The sequence below is a fragment of the Aptenodytes patagonicus genome, chromosome 22 (genome assembly GCF_965638725.1).
Source record: "Aptenodytes patagonicus chromosome 22, bAptPat1.pri.cur, whole genome shotgun sequence".
Taxonomy (NCBI): domain Eukaryota; kingdom Metazoa; phylum Chordata; class Aves; order Sphenisciformes; family Spheniscidae; genus Aptenodytes; species Aptenodytes patagonicus.
In genome coordinates, this window is record NC_134970.1 from 427,698 (window position 1) to 446,354 (window position 18,657).

Genomic DNA, 18,657 nt, shown 5'->3' on the forward strand with positions numbered 1-18,657 from the left:
GTTGCTCTTGCCCAGACAGAGGTTGCCATGCTGAATAAAGCACTGTGGCAGAAGCCTGCGCTCAGCTAGCAATGGTAAGGTGTCCAAAACACATTGGTCTGGGCAAGGAGGCAAGAAGGACTGGTGTGACCAAGAGGGTCCTGTTTGCAGCTGCACAGGGATGTCGGAGCCATTCCTTTAATTGTGTGGCTGGCACATGCACCTCAGCTGCTACACAGGCCCTTTGTGCTGCGAGCGGGTCGCTAACTCAACAGTTGGAGAATTTACAGTACGTTTTATCCAGCCAGCAAGGGAGTTGGATCTCAGGGCTGCCTGCTGAGTGGGGACTGGCAGCCCCTAGCAGAGCTGCAGTGAGGTGGAAGGGCACCTCAGTCATGCTGACCTGTGGGAGAGGCGTGGGGCAGTGCTGGGGCAATACCAGTTCCCTGATGCCCGGCCCCTGTCATGCCCAGGCTGGTCACAAAACAGCAGAAGTGGGCAGGGACCAGGCAGGGGGAGGCAGCACGAGAGGCACCTGGGATAGATCCTGGAGTTCCCAGTCTGGGAATTCAGATACGGAGCTTCTGGGATGTTTGCTGCCTTTTAGGAGCCTGCGTGGCTGGGCTGGAGGTTTGTTAGAGGACCTGTGCTCCAGGGGAGCCTAGTGCTGCATTGGCTGCTTGTGTAGCTCCTGGGACTCGTGGTGTGATAGCTCAAAGTGCTTCAGCAAGTAATTAACAGACAAAATAAACACAGTGGCATGAATCTAAACATACTCTGTTGTGATGTGGGGCTGAGGGACCTGTGTAGCTTTAGCCCTGGCTCTCCAGTATGCTCATTATATTTGTAGTAGCTTCTCTGCTCCAGAAGCTGCAAGAAATCATTCTGCTGTACATAATTTTAATTGCCTGTTACACAATTGCTTCTTTTCCCATGCTTGTCAAATATATTATCTGTTCAAAACTGTAGCTCTGACATGTGGCATGAACTGTCTGCTAAATTACAATAGGAATAAAAAAATACTGCAGAAATTTTTTTAAAAAAAAATCTAATTATGAAATACAGTGGCATTCTCAATCTCTGTTGACATCTGCAGCCTGTTGTGTTAGGACCAGTACAAACAAATCAATAAAACCTGCTGCTTATGTTGCCTTTGGCAGTTGTAAGTAGTTTGTGCAGTGTTCATGGGAGCACTCTTATTTCTCTGGTCTGATGATGTGCCATCCTCAGCCAGAAGATTTCAGTATTCACTTTTTTCCCAGAATTGCTCTGGGGCTGGGATTTGAAACTCTCCACCTGGAGAACGGAGAAGGGGGAGCAATGAAAGGGTTAAAAGGAATTATCTGGGCTGCAGCTTTAACAACGTAGTATGGAGGGCACGAAAATGAATTTGGTAGGAGGTTCTTTGTCTGGAACACGCCTTGGCAGTAAACAGATATCTGATCTCAGAGGCAGTAAGGCATCAGGAGCACTGGCAGGACTGCAGTAAGCTGTGGTTTCTGGAGGCTGACTGGAGACTCTCTGGTCTGAATGCTGAGGAGGGTTTGTAGAGCTGGAGCATTGCCTGGCACAGGGTGTCCCTTAGGGTGCTGCCATGCCAGAGGGCGGAACTGGTGTGAATCTGTTTGTGTGATTAAAAATAAACAAACCCTCTTTTCCTAGTTTGACTTTCTTAGACAGCAGAAGGGGATAGCAGAGGATGCAGTGTGGGAGATGAGTGGTACCAAGGATGACAGCCGCTGTCAGAAGGCAGTCCGCATTGTCACCGAGCTGTGCCGGAAGAAAAGCCTGCCTAGCTTGGACCTGAACACTTGCAGGGAATTCCTCCTGCTGCCTTCCGACCAGAGCCTGATTATCTCCAAGCCAGGTACAGTACTCTGGTCCTGTCTGCTCGAGTAGTGCTTGTGACTGCCAACAGCCAGAGGAAGGCAGGAGGACTCTCGCACGGGGAGGGAAAATGTTTGTAAGCCCTGTGTTAGACTCGGGGGGATTGGTCTCGGCACACATCTCTGTGTGGTTATTTTCCTTTGCACATGTTCCACTGTGAAGTTTTGGGTGCAAGTGCTACCTCACCTGTTGATGCGAAACGGTGTAGCCTGATGGGGATAGCTGCACAGAGGGGACAGATGGGGTGTTACGGGGACGTGCTGGTGAGGAGGTGGTTAATGAGAGAAAGTTTCTGTGAAAGTTCCTTATTTTTTTAAAAACATAGACTCCTGTCCTGTATAAAGCAAAAAAGCAGTAAAAAGCCTATTTAAGTAACTGAGATGACAGGAACCGATTGCTGTTATCCCACTTTGAGAAAAGGAAGGAGTTGCGTGGATTTTTGTTCACCAGTAAGGGATCTTAATGTACTTTCATGTATTTTACTTTCCCTAAGAACTGCCTGAAGTTGTTCCTTGTTAGCTTGCAGAGCTAGGGAGACACACTGGAGTGTCAGGGATGAATCAAGAGCAAGCATACTGCTCTAAGAGCAAAGAGACATTTCTTTATTGGAAAGTGGTTAATTTTCTGTACACTTCTGCTCACAGCTTCTTGTTCCAGAGAGGTTGTCTTCTGCTGTAACTTCAGAAGACATTGGCGGGGGAGCTTACATCCCAGGCTCACACACTGAGGAGCAAAACCAAAATCCCATGCTTTTTAGCATTATTGATAACATGCTCTAAGTTGTTTGTGTATTAGAACATTTGCGTAGAGCGCTTCCCCCTTTTTTTTTTTTTTTAACGGATTCTGTAGATAATGATCTACCAACCCAGCCTGATTTTACAGCATAAGTTTTCAGAAACTTTTCTTCTCTCCTTCTGAGGACACCTGTGCAGAGCCCAGGTGCAGCACAGTAGCCCGTCAATCCCTGGCCAAGGCTTTCTGTGTCATCCTGCTTCAGTTCCTCCTGCCCCTCTCTGCCAGCATCTCGCGCTGGGATGCAGCTGGCACCTGAGACGCTGGCAGTTCTCTGGTTTCTCTGGGCTTCTGCTGTCTATTTGCTTGCAGTGGTGCTTCCACCACTGTTTTGCCAGTATGTCCAGCCTAACACCTTCATTTCATATCGCACTCTGTAACTTAATTGTCATCTTAAAATGCCTTTGCTTTATATCTGCTTGTTCTGAAGGCCTCTTACCACTGCTGGTACTGTCCTTATGCATTGCATCCAGTGCAGCTGTTTTCTCTATTGCAAATAACTTACTGCATTGCTTCATAATTTTTTACCTTGGTACCAAAATTAATGTTTTCCTGACTCTGTGCAGCAGAAAACCTGTACTGCTCTTGTTCTGTCCACCCTGATATGACAGATAGTTGCCTGGCATTTGTTTGTGCAGCCTGTTCAGGACCTCATTTTCAGGTTGTGATCACATCGTCATATGCCTTTAACATTTCAAATGTTTGTCTGCTCTGATCTCTGTTTTAAGTGTCAGCCTCTATCCCAGTGCCCTGGGCAAGTCATGCTGGGCTGACTGACTGCACCGGGTGCATTAACAGCTATTAGTGTTGTCTCTGCTCTGCATGACTGGGCCCATTTTTATGTCTAGACAGCACTGAGGACACTGTTTGGGCCCAACGGGTACTAATATTTCTCAAATGCCTGGATGTAAAAGTGCTCCAGCAACGGAAACAAATCTGTTTGCATTAAGTGTTAACTAATGTAACAGTTATGGTGGTAAGATACCTTTCCTATTAGCGTCTGGATGCTTATCTATCTGCATTTGTGCTTTGTCCATTTTACACTGAAGGCTTATGTTAAGCAAATTTGCTATTGGCTACCTGGAGTCCTATGCTCAGATCTGTCGAGTCCTTCCTCATAAAGATATGCAAATAAAAAGTGAAGTTGTGCAAAGATGAGCAGTGATATGGCTTTGAGACAGGGTGCCATATCGGTACCGACAGGAGAGTCAGAGAAGCCATGCAACATGAGTACTTGGTCCTGCTGGTGTACCCGTACTGGACAGCACAGCCTCAACAACCTGGATGCAAAGCTTGCTGGAGTAAAATTGGCCCTATTTGTCATCATCATGTGAAGTCAACGGCTTCTCTGTCAATTTTTTACCTCCTGGAAATCTATTAGCTAATAGCTAAATCAGCTTGGCTTGTCAAGTATCTCGATGAAGTGCGCGTTGTTTGTGAGTAGGCAGACGAAAGCACTCTAATGCTGCCAAAGCTGGGAGATGGAGCTGCTTCTGCACAGCTCTGCTTGCCATTAGGCTCTGAGGTGGTTTGGTTTTTTCTGATGTTTCATGTATTGATGGAGAGCAGTATCTTCTGGGGATGCTGTGGAGTTGCAAAGAAATTATCCAGGTATCACTAGCCTTCTTGAACTGCATCTGACAGTGGAAAAAAACTCTGAATATAAAAATATTACTGAGTAGTTTATGTAAGAACATGTCAGAATATGGTTTTATGCAGTAATTTTTTTTTTTTTTAAACCATTTTGGACTGAATGTGGAAAGTGCTACTGTGTATAAAGTAGATGCTCCTCTACTTTCTGTACTTCGGGTTATGTAATAGCTGATTCTCCTACTCAAAGTCAATAAGAGAAATATAGCTGCAGTGTTTCTCCAGTATGCCATACATTACTGTACACCCAACAAAGGAGCACTGCAGGCTGCTGCTGCTGGCTAGTAATCCAGCCACTAAGTATGTCAGAAAAATAAGGTATTTGGATGAGGAAGGTTTTGGTATGGATGCGTCAGTGGATATATGAGGGTGAGTGTTTGCCTGCAGTTTGGCCTGTGGCGGTGCCAGGAATAGAACTGATCTCTTGGCTGTGGGCCCTGAGATCGAGCAAGATGCAGCATCCTTTTGTTGTGCCTATCTAAAATCCTCCCCCGTAGCTCCCTCCATCTGATAGCTCTCTTCCCTGCCAGTCCTCAGCTGTTGTGCAGTGATGCTGTGTGACTAGTACACAGGCATAAGCTGTAGACAGTGGAAATGCCTGTGATATAGGGACAACATTTACCACTGCAGTGATGTGCCTTAAATAAATGGATACATCACTTCTCTGTCCTGGAGGTGCAGTGAGTGCTCTAGGACATAGCGCTCTCAGAGAATTTGTGGACAAGCCCTACTGAAGTGCAAAGTACTTGGCTGACGATGCAGGGGAGCCCACGCTGCCAGACTCCCATGGGAGCGCTGCACTGGGCACTGCGAGCCACCCCATGTCACCTGGTCCCTCTGCCCATGGGAGTGGAGCTGCTTGTTGGAGAGCAACAGGCTCCAGGGTCTTTGGGAAACAGGGTGCCAATCCTGCTCTCCAGGGCTCGCTATGACCTCCTGCGGTGGAGTGAGCTCTCCTCTGACTGCTCCTGCCCAGAGCTGCTCCCAGGGGTATGAAGCCCATGGTCCTACCTGTGGGCAGCTCGGCTCCAGCCTGACAGCATCCCTGGGTACCGGGCATTGTGTCATGCCCTGCACAGCTCTCACCACCATGAAGTGTGCTGTGTGCTTGTCTGCATGGTTAGGTTGTTGCTCAATTTGGACTGAATTGCATTACCGACTCACTCCCAATGTTCACCTGAACCAGGTCCCGCTCCCCGTGGGTGCGCAGTACTGGGTCTGGCTGCGGGCAGAGGCTGCCAGCCGGTCCTGGGAGGTCGTGCCAAGCAGGGGATGGCACAGAAGATGGGAGCTTGACTCCACAGGGAGATTTAAAAACAAAATGATCATTCTGAAATGAATGTGCAGAGCTGGTGGAGTGTGACTGGATCCTGCGGCTTGTGATGCTTGCTGACTTTAAAGGATGGTGGATGGATAGGGGAGGGAATTTACACCAGGATCAGAGCACATCCAAGAGCAAACTCCTGGGTTTGATTTCTAGCTCCAGCACTACTGTGTTGCAACTTTGTGTATGTGTATGCATTTGTAAAAAGCTTCACTGCCCTGTAGAATAAGTACCAGACACAATGGATGATGTGCAGAGGTGTTGCAGTTTTTACCCAGAAAGTCACTATAGGATTGCATGCACAGCAGTCCCTGTTGATCTCAGCACAGCGCGTGTACCCTCCTCAAACCCTTCTGTATGCACTGATTCACCCCAGCAAAATGCTCTAGTGCTTTCCTAGTGCAGAATATGAATGCTGAAGTGAGAGGAAGAAAAAGGACAGCTGGGGAAAAATGCAAAACCAGAAGAGGCTTTACGATAATTTCTGTTTCCTAGCACACTTTGTCAGCTGTCCTTCTGTGCTCTAATCCCGCAATAATTCAGAGCACATTTAGTGTTTTGCCCTTTGTGTGAACTGTTCTTTTTAAACTTCATGATGCAGGCAGTACATCTTGTACAGCGCTGAACACCCTCCTGGCACTTCGCAAATACTATTAAAATGTGAAACCCGCAAGTACGTAAGTGTTCTTGCTGCAGGCAGAAAAAGGCGTGAATTTTTGTGCAACAGGTGTTTTTTTCATTGCAGGAATGTTGATGCAGAAAGATCACTTTTATATGGAGAAATTGCTTCTGGAGTATTTTTCTTGGGAAAAATTTATCCCTTGATAGGATAGTTTGGCTAATGGGAAAATTGATGACATGCCCATTCACTGATATGGGATACCTACAACCAATACCTATGAAATACGGGCAAGTCTTGAATTTACTTACCAGCTGTACTAACACACTTTTCTGAATCACCGTTCAAGTGTATTTTAAGTAAATATAACAGTAAACGTTTAAAGCCACCCAGGCAAAGCTAATATTTATCACTGAAGCTTGTGTTTCCAGAGGCCAGGCATGTGAGGAGTAGCACCGTGGGGCAAAGCTCTTTCTTATCATGGTGTAATGCACTTGCAAAATGGATCTTGCCTTCCTCTGTGAGTGTCTGGTCCACCAGCAGGAAAAGAGCCAGCTAGAGCTATGTGCAGCAAATTTGCTCTTTAGCTCAAGTAAAACAGGTTTGTGCTCTGATCCTGAAGGTATCAGGTTCAAACCTCGCTATCAGAGGAAGGTTTGCAAAACTATATTAAAATAAGGTTAAAACCAGCAGCATAAATCTAGGAAAAATGGATTATATAGCCTGTCTATGAACGTGTGTCTCTGCTTATGTATTAAGTGTGTTGATCTATGACTCTACAGCTGCCTCTGGCTATGCGCTGTGATGGTCCCGGTAAATAAAATGCACCTATGGAGCTGTGTGGAGTGTGTATGTTTAGGAGCTTTGTAAGTACCTCTCTGCATAGATGCAGGTTTGCATCTGCCTAATTGCTGTTGGTTGATTCATTCCTGAAGCAGTACAGGGAGGCTGATCATGTTTGTAGGTTTTTTTGCGGACCTCGGAGCCTATTCCAGTGCAGCTGCAGTAGCCTCATGCATAGTCAGGGATCAGCATCTAAAACTCCATAGAAACAGGCAGCCAGATTGCTGCTGGTGTTAATTGAGTGTGTGAGCAGGCTGAGGACAGTGACCAGGGACTGAGCTAAGGAGCAGATACCTCTTTGGTAAGTCCACATTTCTGAAGTTACTTTGTTAATTTTTTGCCTTTTTTCATAATATGGAGCCTCTTTTCCTTAACAAACATTTTGCTTCAGCAGTTTCTGTCTTTGCCGTTGAAACATTTTCTGCTTTCAGTATTCTCCATACGTTTCACTGAAACCAAGCATGTGCTTTTAGCTAGTTCAAATCAGGGCATAGCTTGACTCTGATCTTCTCCATTGTTTTGCGGGATGACTCTGAGAAGCTGGTATTTCTGTGTTTGCGGGTGTTTGTTGCTTGACATCTTTGCTTTGCTGAAGTCATACCAGTGCAATGTGCACAGCCTGCTGTACATACCATGTATTCACTAACAGTCATACAGTCTCACATGTGTGCGTTCATTGTTCACAGATAAAAACAGAACCATAACTGGATCTCATGTCTGATACAATTTTTCATTTAACTATAGTTTCAACTATCCTTGTTTTTCTTACCTGTTTCTTCTTCTTACTGTTCACGTTTCTAGGTACAATTGCATATTCTTCCTTAGGACCCTAGGTTTCCATCTCATGTTGGTTAGGCAGCTTTTTCTAGCTTTAATATTTGTTATTTCTTTTTCAAAGATGATAATGTATATTTTTCCTTCCTATCTGTATATTGTAAAATCAGGAAGCTTGTCTGTAACAGCCCTTATTGTTTCAATCCAGTGGACTCACTAACATAACAGTCACTTAAGCTGGCAGTTGTTTGGGAGAGATGTGATTTGTCTCTCTGCCATGCATTGTCTTTAATTATACTTGTACATTGCCAAAATGGCATCCTAGAGGGACAGAGAAGGGGTGTTTTGAGTGACTGTACATTAACTGTACATTTCCATGTCTATGGAAAAAAGAAAGTTATCCTGCAGGGTGTCTTGTACATAGTGAAACTGCAGATGCTAATTAAGGCCGCCTTTATATTTAGTTCAGTTTGTTATGTTGTAGCAGGTTAGTGTTTGACAACATCACAGGAAACTGTGCAGCGAAGACTAAAGGCAGGATAGCAGAAGCTCAGTTCATACAAGCCCTTTCAAAACCATCATTAAGACATACAGTCCTAGAGTATTTGGTTCCATGGAAGAATAATTGCCCAGAAATTCTAGCACACCAGTGCCTCTGGTAATGTAAGTATTACTCTGATTTTTCTATGCATGTTTGTAACTGCTGCAAAGAATTGCATGTGCTCTTGTAACAGTACAGTGTTAGGTGAGTACAGCAAGCACCTTCTTCAATGCATTCTTTCCATATGCAGTACTTCACCTCTTGGACGTCTGAGAGTGTTTGCTCAGAGTTATTTGAGTTGATATGACCAGTTCTGAATCTGTTCTCTGGTCAAAATGTTCATGCTAAAAGGATTCTGAGCTGCAGGGCACAGAGTGATACGAGTTGTTGGAAAAGGGAAAAAGGAATCTCAGAATCCATTTAATAAATCTGTAGGATCAGGCAGTCCAGCCTGCACGCGTGACTGCTGTGTTACATTTTAGGGGTTAAAGATCTCTGTCTTTGTTACAAGCTAATGGAAGCAGCAGCAGCAGCTAATGACAGGAGCAGAGCCATTCAGGGAGGAAGTTCCCTGATCATTCAGTGGAGCTTGAACAAAGAAATGCTCTTTTCATAACTGCTGCATTCCCGGGCGGGCAGCCCAGGGTTTCTGTACCAAGCAGCCGGTCCCATGCAGGTATGCAGGTAGGTGGCTGGGGGATCCTTCCCAGCTGCTCTGCATCCTGCACAGAGCCTCCTTCAAACAAGCCAGTGCTGTTTTGCCGTGCAGACCAGACTGTCTTTTGTGTGCCAGGTATTATCAGCATGACAAGTTGAGAGAGAGAGAAAGAGGGCATGACATGGGCTTACGTGGTCATACTGGCTCTAGATGGCTTTAATTGGCAACCTGATCTCCTGAGGACACGGATCTGTATATCACCCAGCCTTTCCAGCATCTGGAGCCAGGGGAATTCTGGATGAATCCTGCATCTCTTGTTTTGGGTTTGCTATGGGGCAGGTCCAGGCAATAAAGGTCTTCCAGCATGCTTTCATGTAGTCAAGGAACCCCCTTGTGCTGGAGGGGCCCTGTGTCCCTGGGGCAGGGGGGGGCACTCAGCTGAAGGAAAGCCTCTGGAAAGCTTTCTGGGCTGCCTTGTCCCATGCTTGGGGCCTTCTGCCCTCCCTTGGCTGAACTCTGCTTTTTCGGGTTCTCAGGCCGTGTCCTCTCGTGCGACCCCAGATCGCAGGGTTGGAGGCTGGCTGGCACCCATGCTGGGCTGCAGATCAGTGCTCGCGGCAGGTTTCACCCTCCAGGGCTTCAGGCTGGGATGGGAGGAGACCTTGCTTCTGCTCCCAGTCAAGCTTTATCCTAAGATCTTTTCAGGGCAGCCTGATTTTAGGGTTTTTTTTTGAACCAATATGGAGTCAAAGAAAGAGCCACAGGGAAGCATTTCCTCAGAACTGAATCTCACTATAGAAAGTGAAGGGCAGAGAGACAGCCACTCTGGTGCGGCTAGCCTGGACACTGAAGCGCTGCTGACCCTGGCCTCTCTGATGTCTCACAACAGTCATGGCTTTGACCAAGTTTTTGAAGGGAAATTTTAAGGTCCAGGGTCTTCGGTCATTTAAGGGAGACAGAGCGACAGTGAAAAGCTTTTGCTTGTTTTGTTTGCATTGCATCTTGAAATGCAATTGTATTTCTACATCCCAGAAGTGTCCATATTATGGTGTTTTGCTCTCTGCCTGGCTCTGCTCAGCTTCAGCAGGTCTGGACAGAGACTTCCCCCAGTGTTGAACAGCCTCAGTAAGGCTTCCCTGGCACATCTTCAGTACTCAGCTCAGGTCCTGTATGTACGGGGTCACAACATGGGAGGAAGATGATGCTTAGTGTCAGTTATTTAACCTCAGCCCAGGGACACTGTGTGTGTTCAGTGCTGCTGAGTCGTTTACAGATGTTCCTACAGCATATTGTGATAAAATGTCATGGGATTAGCACACAGCTATGTACTATAATTATATGCAGTGTGGCTTATAATAGTTCATTAGATTGTCATCAGTTAGGCATAAAGCAATGACAACTCTTACTATCTCATTTGTAATACTCTAGAGTACAGCTGATTAAGACACAAAGCGACCTAAATCACTGGGGAATGTTTCCTTTGGTTTGCAACAATATTTTTTTCTTTTTTTGTCACTTTTGATAACAGAAATGCTGCATTGCTGACAGCTCAAAGTTCCCCTTCTGGTTGCACATGCCAGCAAAAGTTTGAGTAACAAATGTGCCTTTGATGCAGCCTGGAGGGAAAGTCTGAATCGGCAGGTGGGTCAATAACCACTGAATACCAACATATTTGGTCTTCAGAAGCCTTTGATCAGTCTCCTCCGGTCCAGCTGTTCTGTTGGAGCACGCCCATGTGTATTAGTTATTTTATCTGGGTATTGATATGGGCCTCTCAGCATTGTGTACGAAGGCCGTAGTCACTAGTGGGCAAGGCGATGGTGGAAGAAGGGAGTTTCATCTCCAGGTCCCGGCTGGGGAGCCCAGGCCGAGGACAGGTTAGGGACTGTCCATTGGTAGAGCTGACTTCCAAGTGGGAGGCTGGGACAGCACTGCTGAGGATGTCCGTGCACTCATGGTCGCCTGCTGCTGCTCCGGCCACCTGCTCGGCTCTGCCTGGCATGAGTTCTGCTGCCATGTCGGCTCTGCAATATGAACGACTCTTGCTCGGGGTCACTGAGTGCTTCTGCATGGTGTCCCCAGCAGCATGCCACATCTGGCTGGGGAGCGGGTGCTACCAGCGAGGAGAGAGCTGCAGCAGTGCCCCAGCCCTGGGGACCGGCTGTGGAGTCAGACACCTCCTCTGCCACAGACGTTTGTCCCTGGGCGTCCTCTGCAGCCACGTCAGGCTTGGCTTCCTTCTCACGCAGGGGGACATAAAGAGGAGGGAGCAGGGCTCCACCAGCTGTGCCAAGACCCTTTTGCAAAGAGTTGTTCCAGATGTTACCATGACTTGCGCTGCACAGCAAGTGTGACTGCTGTGCCTGTCGCTTTTCTAAAAGCCCCACAGTGAAGGTGATAGGTGGCATGTTAACCCTGTCTCCGGTACTGACCTTGATGTTTTAATATGTTTTGGCTGGATCTTCCCACCCAGACAGATTTGAGATTCCTTTTCTGTTTCTAATCCATTTCAGACATGATCTGATCTGGGTTTTTAAAGATGTTTGGCTTATGTGGGCTTTCACTGAGCTACCCATCACCTTAGATCTGAAGGACGGTGACTAAGGGAAAGGAACAGGCTGTCTTTTTCTAAGCTCGAAAGTGTGATTTCCTTTTCTCTGTAGAAGATGGCCCTGGATCCAAAAAGTCCTGTGGATAGGGAAGAACTTTTTTTTTTTGCCTGTCTCCTTTAATACATAAACCAGGAAAAGGGTGGAGGCATAGGAGTGTCTGACTTGCGATGGTCAGTAAGCGAAAGTCCCTAAGGGGAAGGTAGTGCAGCCCTTTCAGCGGGGACGCAGCCCTGCACCCTGTGAGTTCAGTGCGCCCGAGGCAGACTGTTCTGCCTGTTAATGTGCTCTGAACTGCAGCTGATTGTGGACTACTTAAGAATGTTTCAACTTGCTTGACACTGTGGTTGCCACAGTCTAAATGAACAATGAACTGAGTATATCTTACCAAGACAGTTCAGCAATTCCTGTGGCTATCCCTCTGTCACTCGTATTTGGTATTGCTGCTTAGCAGAGATTTTGCTGAGCTCTTGTTAAGGTTGCATGGTATTTCGTAGTTGTGTTTTGGCTGTCCAGAACCTGATAAGGTGGAGGCTTCTCCTGTATGTAGCAGGCATGCAGAAGTCTTTTGCTTGTCAGTTATTCATGATTCTTTGCCTCCCCCCCCCCCCCATTAAATCTTTCTCCATTCTATTTCAGTGAGCAAAGCATAAGCTCCAGGCTACCAAGGTCTCCTCTTAGGTTGCATTCCTTTGTTTGGTATATTACGCATTTTCATATGTATGTGTTTGGGTTTTTTTTATTATTATATATACATACATGTGTGTAAAGTACCTCATTGTTGACTCTGCACTTGAAAATCACCTTTGGTGCTTCCCTCTGAATTACTCTGTTCAGATTTTCTTCTGCTTTTTTAAACTCCGCCTGGGGGACCAGTGCACCTCCCTCTCCTGTATCTGAGTGCATTTACCGTCTGTTCCCTGGGTGATAAAAGTACCAAACCATAAACTGAAAAATGCCAGGTAGTAAAGGGTATGGTAGCCTCTATTTCCCTCACCTTTTCTCTGTTTAATGCACTTGTCTAATCAGCTTTCTTAGACCATCAGGTGTGAAAGTCCCTCCTGAGGGACCGGGCACTGGGGTGCAGCAAGGACAGCACACACATTGCCCTCCCTGATGGAGCGAGCAGCTCGCAGCCCTCCCGCTTGTGCGCCTGCTTCCTCCAAGCCAAGACATAGCAGGAGCTTCAGCTGTAGCCTGGATATGTAAGCAAAAATAAAACCAACTTTCTTTTCTTCTTGCAGGCAGTGCACAATGCAGATGACTGCTCAGGGGGTGTCCAAGGACCCCATCTTCTTGCAGTGATGAGCTGCCGCAGTCTCCATTGCAGCATGGGGAAACCGAGTCAGGTTTCCCCATTGCACCCACATCCAGGCTGCTCCTTGTGGCTGCGGCTGGAGTTGCTGGAATAGTACTTTATTCCATGTGCAAATTTATTGTTTAAATGTTTTCTCCTTAATTATAATTTGAACTGGAGTTTATAAAATTTGGGAATTTGCAAGTACTGTCACTAACAAGCTGATAGCTGATTTCCAGGACAACAAATTATACAACTGTTAAAGGAACAAAACTTTGCATGAAGTTGTCCATGTCCCGTGTTCTAGTTATTCTCCCAGCTATAGAACTGCATCCCCTAAAGAATTACATTAAATGGTGAAAAAAGCCCTGGCATTGCTTAATGAAGGAAGTTTTATCTGGATGGGAGTTATGAGGTTGCTGTTTGCACTTGGACCATAGATCATAGTTGCTTGAAACACTGGATCCCTGCAAGGTCTCCTTATGAATCAGGTTGTCTTCATACTTAACGTGCAATAATGAGATGGTTTGAATTTTATAATCTTATATAATTACTCTCAAAATAGCTTCTGATTCATCCTTCCCTTTGAAGCTTATAGTTTGCATTCCAATATGCTCTCGCATGGCAGGAATCCTGTCGTAGCAGCAAATTAATTTTTAAGAAGTTTGTTTCTATCTAACTGAAACTTTGGCATAGCCAGTTTGAGCATTCATGTCTCTATCTTCCTATGATCTGTTACATAGCTGGGTGTGCACAGGAGACGAAGAGGCTCTGTCTGGGTTCCTGTGGAGCCCATGCTGGCAGGAGGAAGCTGGTGAGAGCTGATAGTGTGAGACTTGGTGTCCAAGGACAGAGGAAGCACGTGAACAGGATAAATCTCCTTTTAGCTTCATGCGGGAGGAAGGTTGAGTTTGCAGAGCTTCCAAGGGGACATTTCAGAGACTCTGTGAATGTTTCCTCTCAGAACATCTGCAGCGTTCATCTCATGAGGATTTCCACCCCTCTGCTGGTTTGAGAGGGGAGTTTGCCATTGAGCTACATATGATGAACTGAGTGTGAAAGTGCTCTTCATGTAAAACAATCTGTGAAAACTCTTCCTGCTTTCATGTTGTTTTCAATTCACTTTCATTGCACTGTCTTCTGTGGAATTACTTGTGGTTGACATAGAGTAACAAAATAAAATTCGGGCATGCTCCACAGCAAAAAGCAGCTGGAACCGCTGCTTGCCTTCACCTAGAGAAACTCTGTGAGGCGTAGCAGGGTCGTGGGAGTGTGCACAGTGCAGGAGTCTCTCAGGGCCTCTGTGGATATTTCGTACCATTGTGCCGCGCTGGACAGCTGAGAGGAATAATCAGTGAATTTTTACTTACATTACCAAGAGACAAAAACACCCTGATTTGTTTGCTTCTGGATGGGTCGTGGTACCAAGTATTTCTGTGACTTCATTTTCCTCTCCCACATACTTGAAGTATAGGCACTGTCCTCGGCCGGGTGACGCCTCCTGTCCCCCTGCAAGGAAACCTGACAAGCAGCCAAGCTCTTGTTGGTCTGAGCAGGGTGTCAGTAGGTGCAGGTAGAGCCGTAAGTGACAGCTGACGCTTGCTCCTGTTGCTGAGATCGCTCCCTGGATAGGAGCAGTTTGGAGGGTCTAAGAAAATGGGCTCGTAACCTGTGGACCTGCAGGTGATAGATATCCCCAGTGCTCTCCAGGTCTTGCTGCCTGACTCACTGCTACATGGGGGCTGCTCTGCAACCCTTATCCCCACCCACAGCATGAGATAACGTCTGAGGGACGATGGAAGCTCTGCTCAATCCATAATTGTTTTCTGACCCGGTCCTTTAACGTCTGCTGAGAACTTGATGAAATATTTTCCCCTCGCTAACGACCCACATCTCTGTGATCTTGTTTGAGCAGCAGTGTTGGAGCAGCAGCCCCTGCTGCAGTGCTTCACAACACATCCAGCTCCTGTGCTCTTAGGCTGCTTGTGAAAAGCAAATTGACTGCAGTTAGACTTTGAAGTGACAGCTGCTAATGACTTGTCTAGCTCAAGAATATTTCAGGACATGTTCCTATAGCTCATAGCTGCCTAGAGATCACAACCAGTAAATCAAGAAGAGAAGTGTTGCTGAAGTTGCAAATGACAACCAAATGGCAGCGAATAGGCCTGAAGATGTGACAACGAAGACATCAGCAGAGGACTGGCATGCTGGACATAATCCCAGCAGAGGCAGTTAGTGAGCAGGCTTGCAGTGCTTCCTTCTTGCAGCCGTGATCTCTGCAGACCCCAGCACCCACTTAGCTGTGGGGTCTGTTAAATAGACCTGCTTGCTGATACAAGAACTGAAGCTGTGTTGCGTGTCAGGGATAATCTGATCTTTATTATTTGCTCGGTTACCATTCCCACGGCCGTGGCATGCTTGGGGAGGGGATAAGGAGCTCGCTGAGAACTACATGCTGCTGCACCGCAGCTCACCTCTCATCAAACGCAGCATTTCGTGATTTATAAGACAGCCAGTTTCCTTTTCAAAATTCCTGTTGTAAAGTGCTCTGCTTGCTGCTGTACTCCTTGATGCCTTGCAGGGTTTGTTCTGAGCCGTATTCCCAAAGGGGTAGTTCCCTTGCTCTGCTGTGGTTCATGTTTTGGTTTTGGCTGTGGTGCTGCTGGATGCTGTGCTGCTGCGTTGGTTTAACATTTGGTTTCTGTTCCATCCAGTCCCCGCTCCTTCCTCTGTAAAGCTTCAAAGCTGAATGGCATTGCTAAATAAATGTCTATAGCTAGGATTTAATGGAAACCTCTTCCTTTTCCCCTGCTGTTGTCCTGTGCTGCCCTCTGCCCCTGCCCCAGGTGTCTGAGATTCACCACAGTTTCTCATGCCCAATTTCCAGCCCTCAGCTAATCAGACTTACATTGCTGATGCTTCTCAATTGAGAGAAAATTAGATCAGCAGTTGGTGGGTGCCTCACGTGGTTTTTTGTAGCCCCAGAGCTGCCTGTCTTCTCCTCCAGCAATAACTCTCGTGGTAATCCATCATTTGAATGCGTGATCTCTAGAAAGCCCTATGAAATAGAACAATATATTCTCACAAGCACTGTTGCAATAGAAAAATGTAGCAAAAATGGACAGAGAAGCCTGGAAATATCTCCTGATGCGGTATGAGCAATGGTCTATATTTTACACTGGAAAACCAGTTACGCAGCCAGTACAAGCGAGATTAAGGTACATCACCATCACCCCCTACCTCTGGGCTCTGCCATCTCCTGTAACTGCTCTTCCAGGAGCACTTGCTGTGGCAAGACGTTACATGCTCCAAGTCATAGCTCAGAATAGCTGGGAGCTGCTTTTTCAGCTGAAAGAAACCTAGTGGGGAACAAACCAGCCAGAGCTCGCCCTGATGCTAAGACTTTAGCATCAGTAAGAAACTCTCGCAGGGAAGAACTCCATTTGCTCTTGGCAGGATCGGGTCAGAGGCTTTGTCTAGGTCTGTGCATGGTGACGGAGCTGTGGGACCAAACGTGCCGTGGCAGCAGTGCTGCCAGTACCCAACCTCAGCAGAAAGTCAAGTCAAAGTGCCCTTGCTGCTTTGGTGAAGGGGCTGTGCTGAGGGTGCTCCAGGGCCTGCAGAAACACATCTGTCCTCTTGCAGGTGCCGAGGGGCTCCGGGAAGGGGACCGCTGGGTCAGTGGCACAGATCCTGGTGGCTGCTGCAGCTGAGCTCCTCCAGCATGAGCCTGGCCCCACGCTGGGCCTCAGCCTATAGCATTTAATTTTTTCAGCCCCCCCCCTTGAACTTCCACTCGTGGTATTCAAACTGTGTTTAAATCCAACAGGTAGCTGGGATGACTAATAGATGCTGGAGTGCTGAGAGAGCCATCAAACCTATTTGGTTTTCTCTATGGGGAGTGGGTGGAAGGAAAGCTAAATTACATCTTCAAGACATTAAATATAACTCTTCATATTAAACTCAGAGTTATCCGTGAATCTCTTTAATTATAGTGCAAGCTACTTCACAGTAATAAAAGTCAATGTTGCCATAATTAGACCAGTATTGTCTTGCAGTTAATAGACTGTTGTAATCATGGCTTTGTCATTTTATTAATCATTTTCTGTTTGGACTTCGCTAATTATCCCCTTTGGTAACTCAGTTTGGGTATTATGAAGTCATCAGGGACATAAACCTGAAAGGTAGTTCCACCATATTCTCTTAATTAGTTCCCATCCAAGATGAAAAAAAAGGGTAGTTGTACTGATGAGCTGCTTTCCGAGTGCATGGGTACCGGAGCAAGGGAGGGGGCTGGACTAACCAAGAAATGATCCCTCTTTCCTAAATTTGCTTTTGGCTTTACAGTTTTAAATTGCTCCACTGTCCCTCTGTCCTGCCCTGGGCCATCTCATCTTTTATTTGAAAGGCAGTAGAAAGTAGTGACCTTCTCAGAAGTTTTATAGTTTTGAGACATTCTGTAAGCTTTGTTGTAAGACTCAATAGCAAGGTTTTTAGATGTTACAAAACCAGTAAAAACACAAACCAAGAAGCCAAGTCAAAAGAGAAACGAGATCGTTTGCTGGTAAAGTTGACAGGTTTCAGACCATCTCCTTTGTGCTCTTGGCATCCCCATTGGTTGCTGTCGGCTTCAGGTCTTTTCTGCAGTGAGATAGTTCTGTCAAAGAGCATTTCGCTGCTTGAGTCCTCTGCCAAATATTAATGGTCATGAAACTTGTTTGTATTTAAATGCTTGAATATGATCTGGTCTTTCAGCTTGCATCCCTTGACACTGACTTGGGGTGTCCCTGCATGTCCCCATTGTTGTGCTGGTCTTGCCACTGCTCCTGATGGCTCCAGGAGCACGGTGCTGCCCTACTGCCCTTTACCACAGGAGAGGGACAGTCCTGGGCCACACTGCCCCTGAGCGTCACCCAGCCAGCTTCTCACCGCCCTCACCCCCGTTTCCTTCGTAGATACATAACTGCTCCTGCTGCAAGAAAACAAAAATGCAGTGTTGTTTTTGTAACCAGTCGGTCTAAGCTGTTTGTATTGTCTCTGAAGACTTTGATTCATTATTTTCCCTTATGCCAGGCTGCAGGGGAGGGAGATCAGCATCTCCATTGACTCAATTTTGACGTTTAACAGTACCTCCTACTGCGTAAGTGGTGATAAATGATCATTTAGCATTAGCCTCTCAGGTATGGCTTGCTTTCTCCTGTTCACTAAAGGAAAGCAGAGCAAAAACCATGATCTGTGTGGGCCTTCCCATGGCTCCTGTCTATCCTGGCAGCAAGTGGCTTTCTTGTTTAGAAATCTCTGTTTCTCTCCATCAGCTGCTCTGATGGGGAATCTGTGGCGCAACTCATCAAAAGCTCATTCCTGGTCAAGAGGAGTCTTCCCCGGTTCTCCTGGTGTGGAAATACTTTTGGTGAAGGTCTCTGCTTTGCAGCGAAGGACCAGGACTGTTGGTGGTGGCTGTCAATGGTCACTTCTGGGGCATTGCTGTGAGATGTAATAGTGCTTTGTGTCTGTAGGGATTGGGACAAAGTCTCAGTTCTCCGAGGAGTTCAGGTGCACACAGAAACATAGGGGGACACAAATTCACAATTTCTCTTTTGCTTTACATACCATGCTAAACCTCTACCTCAAAAAGACCTTCATAAGCGAGGCAGACCATCCCTGAAGGAGCCGTCTCTGTTCCA

General features: G+C 46.5%; 1 protein-coding gene across 3 annotated transcripts in view; it reads left to right on the plus strand.

Moving 5' to 3' along the window:
• The first annotated feature begins 1,441 nt into the window (after positions 1–1,441).
• Positions 1,442–18,657, plus strand: part of SYT6 (synaptotagmin 6) — a 40,228-nt gene continuing 23,012 nt past the window's right edge. For 2 of the 3 annotated variants that reach the window (XM_076358080.1, XM_076358081.1), the window contains exon 1: positions 1,442–1,846. In XM_076358080.1, the coding sequence (XP_076214195.1) occupies positions 1,693–1,846 (154 nt within the window). In that variant the 5' untranslated portion in view covers positions 1,442–1,692. The remainder of the gene's footprint in view (positions 1,847–18,657) is intronic. The other variant, XM_076358082.1, reaches the window with a different exon arrangement.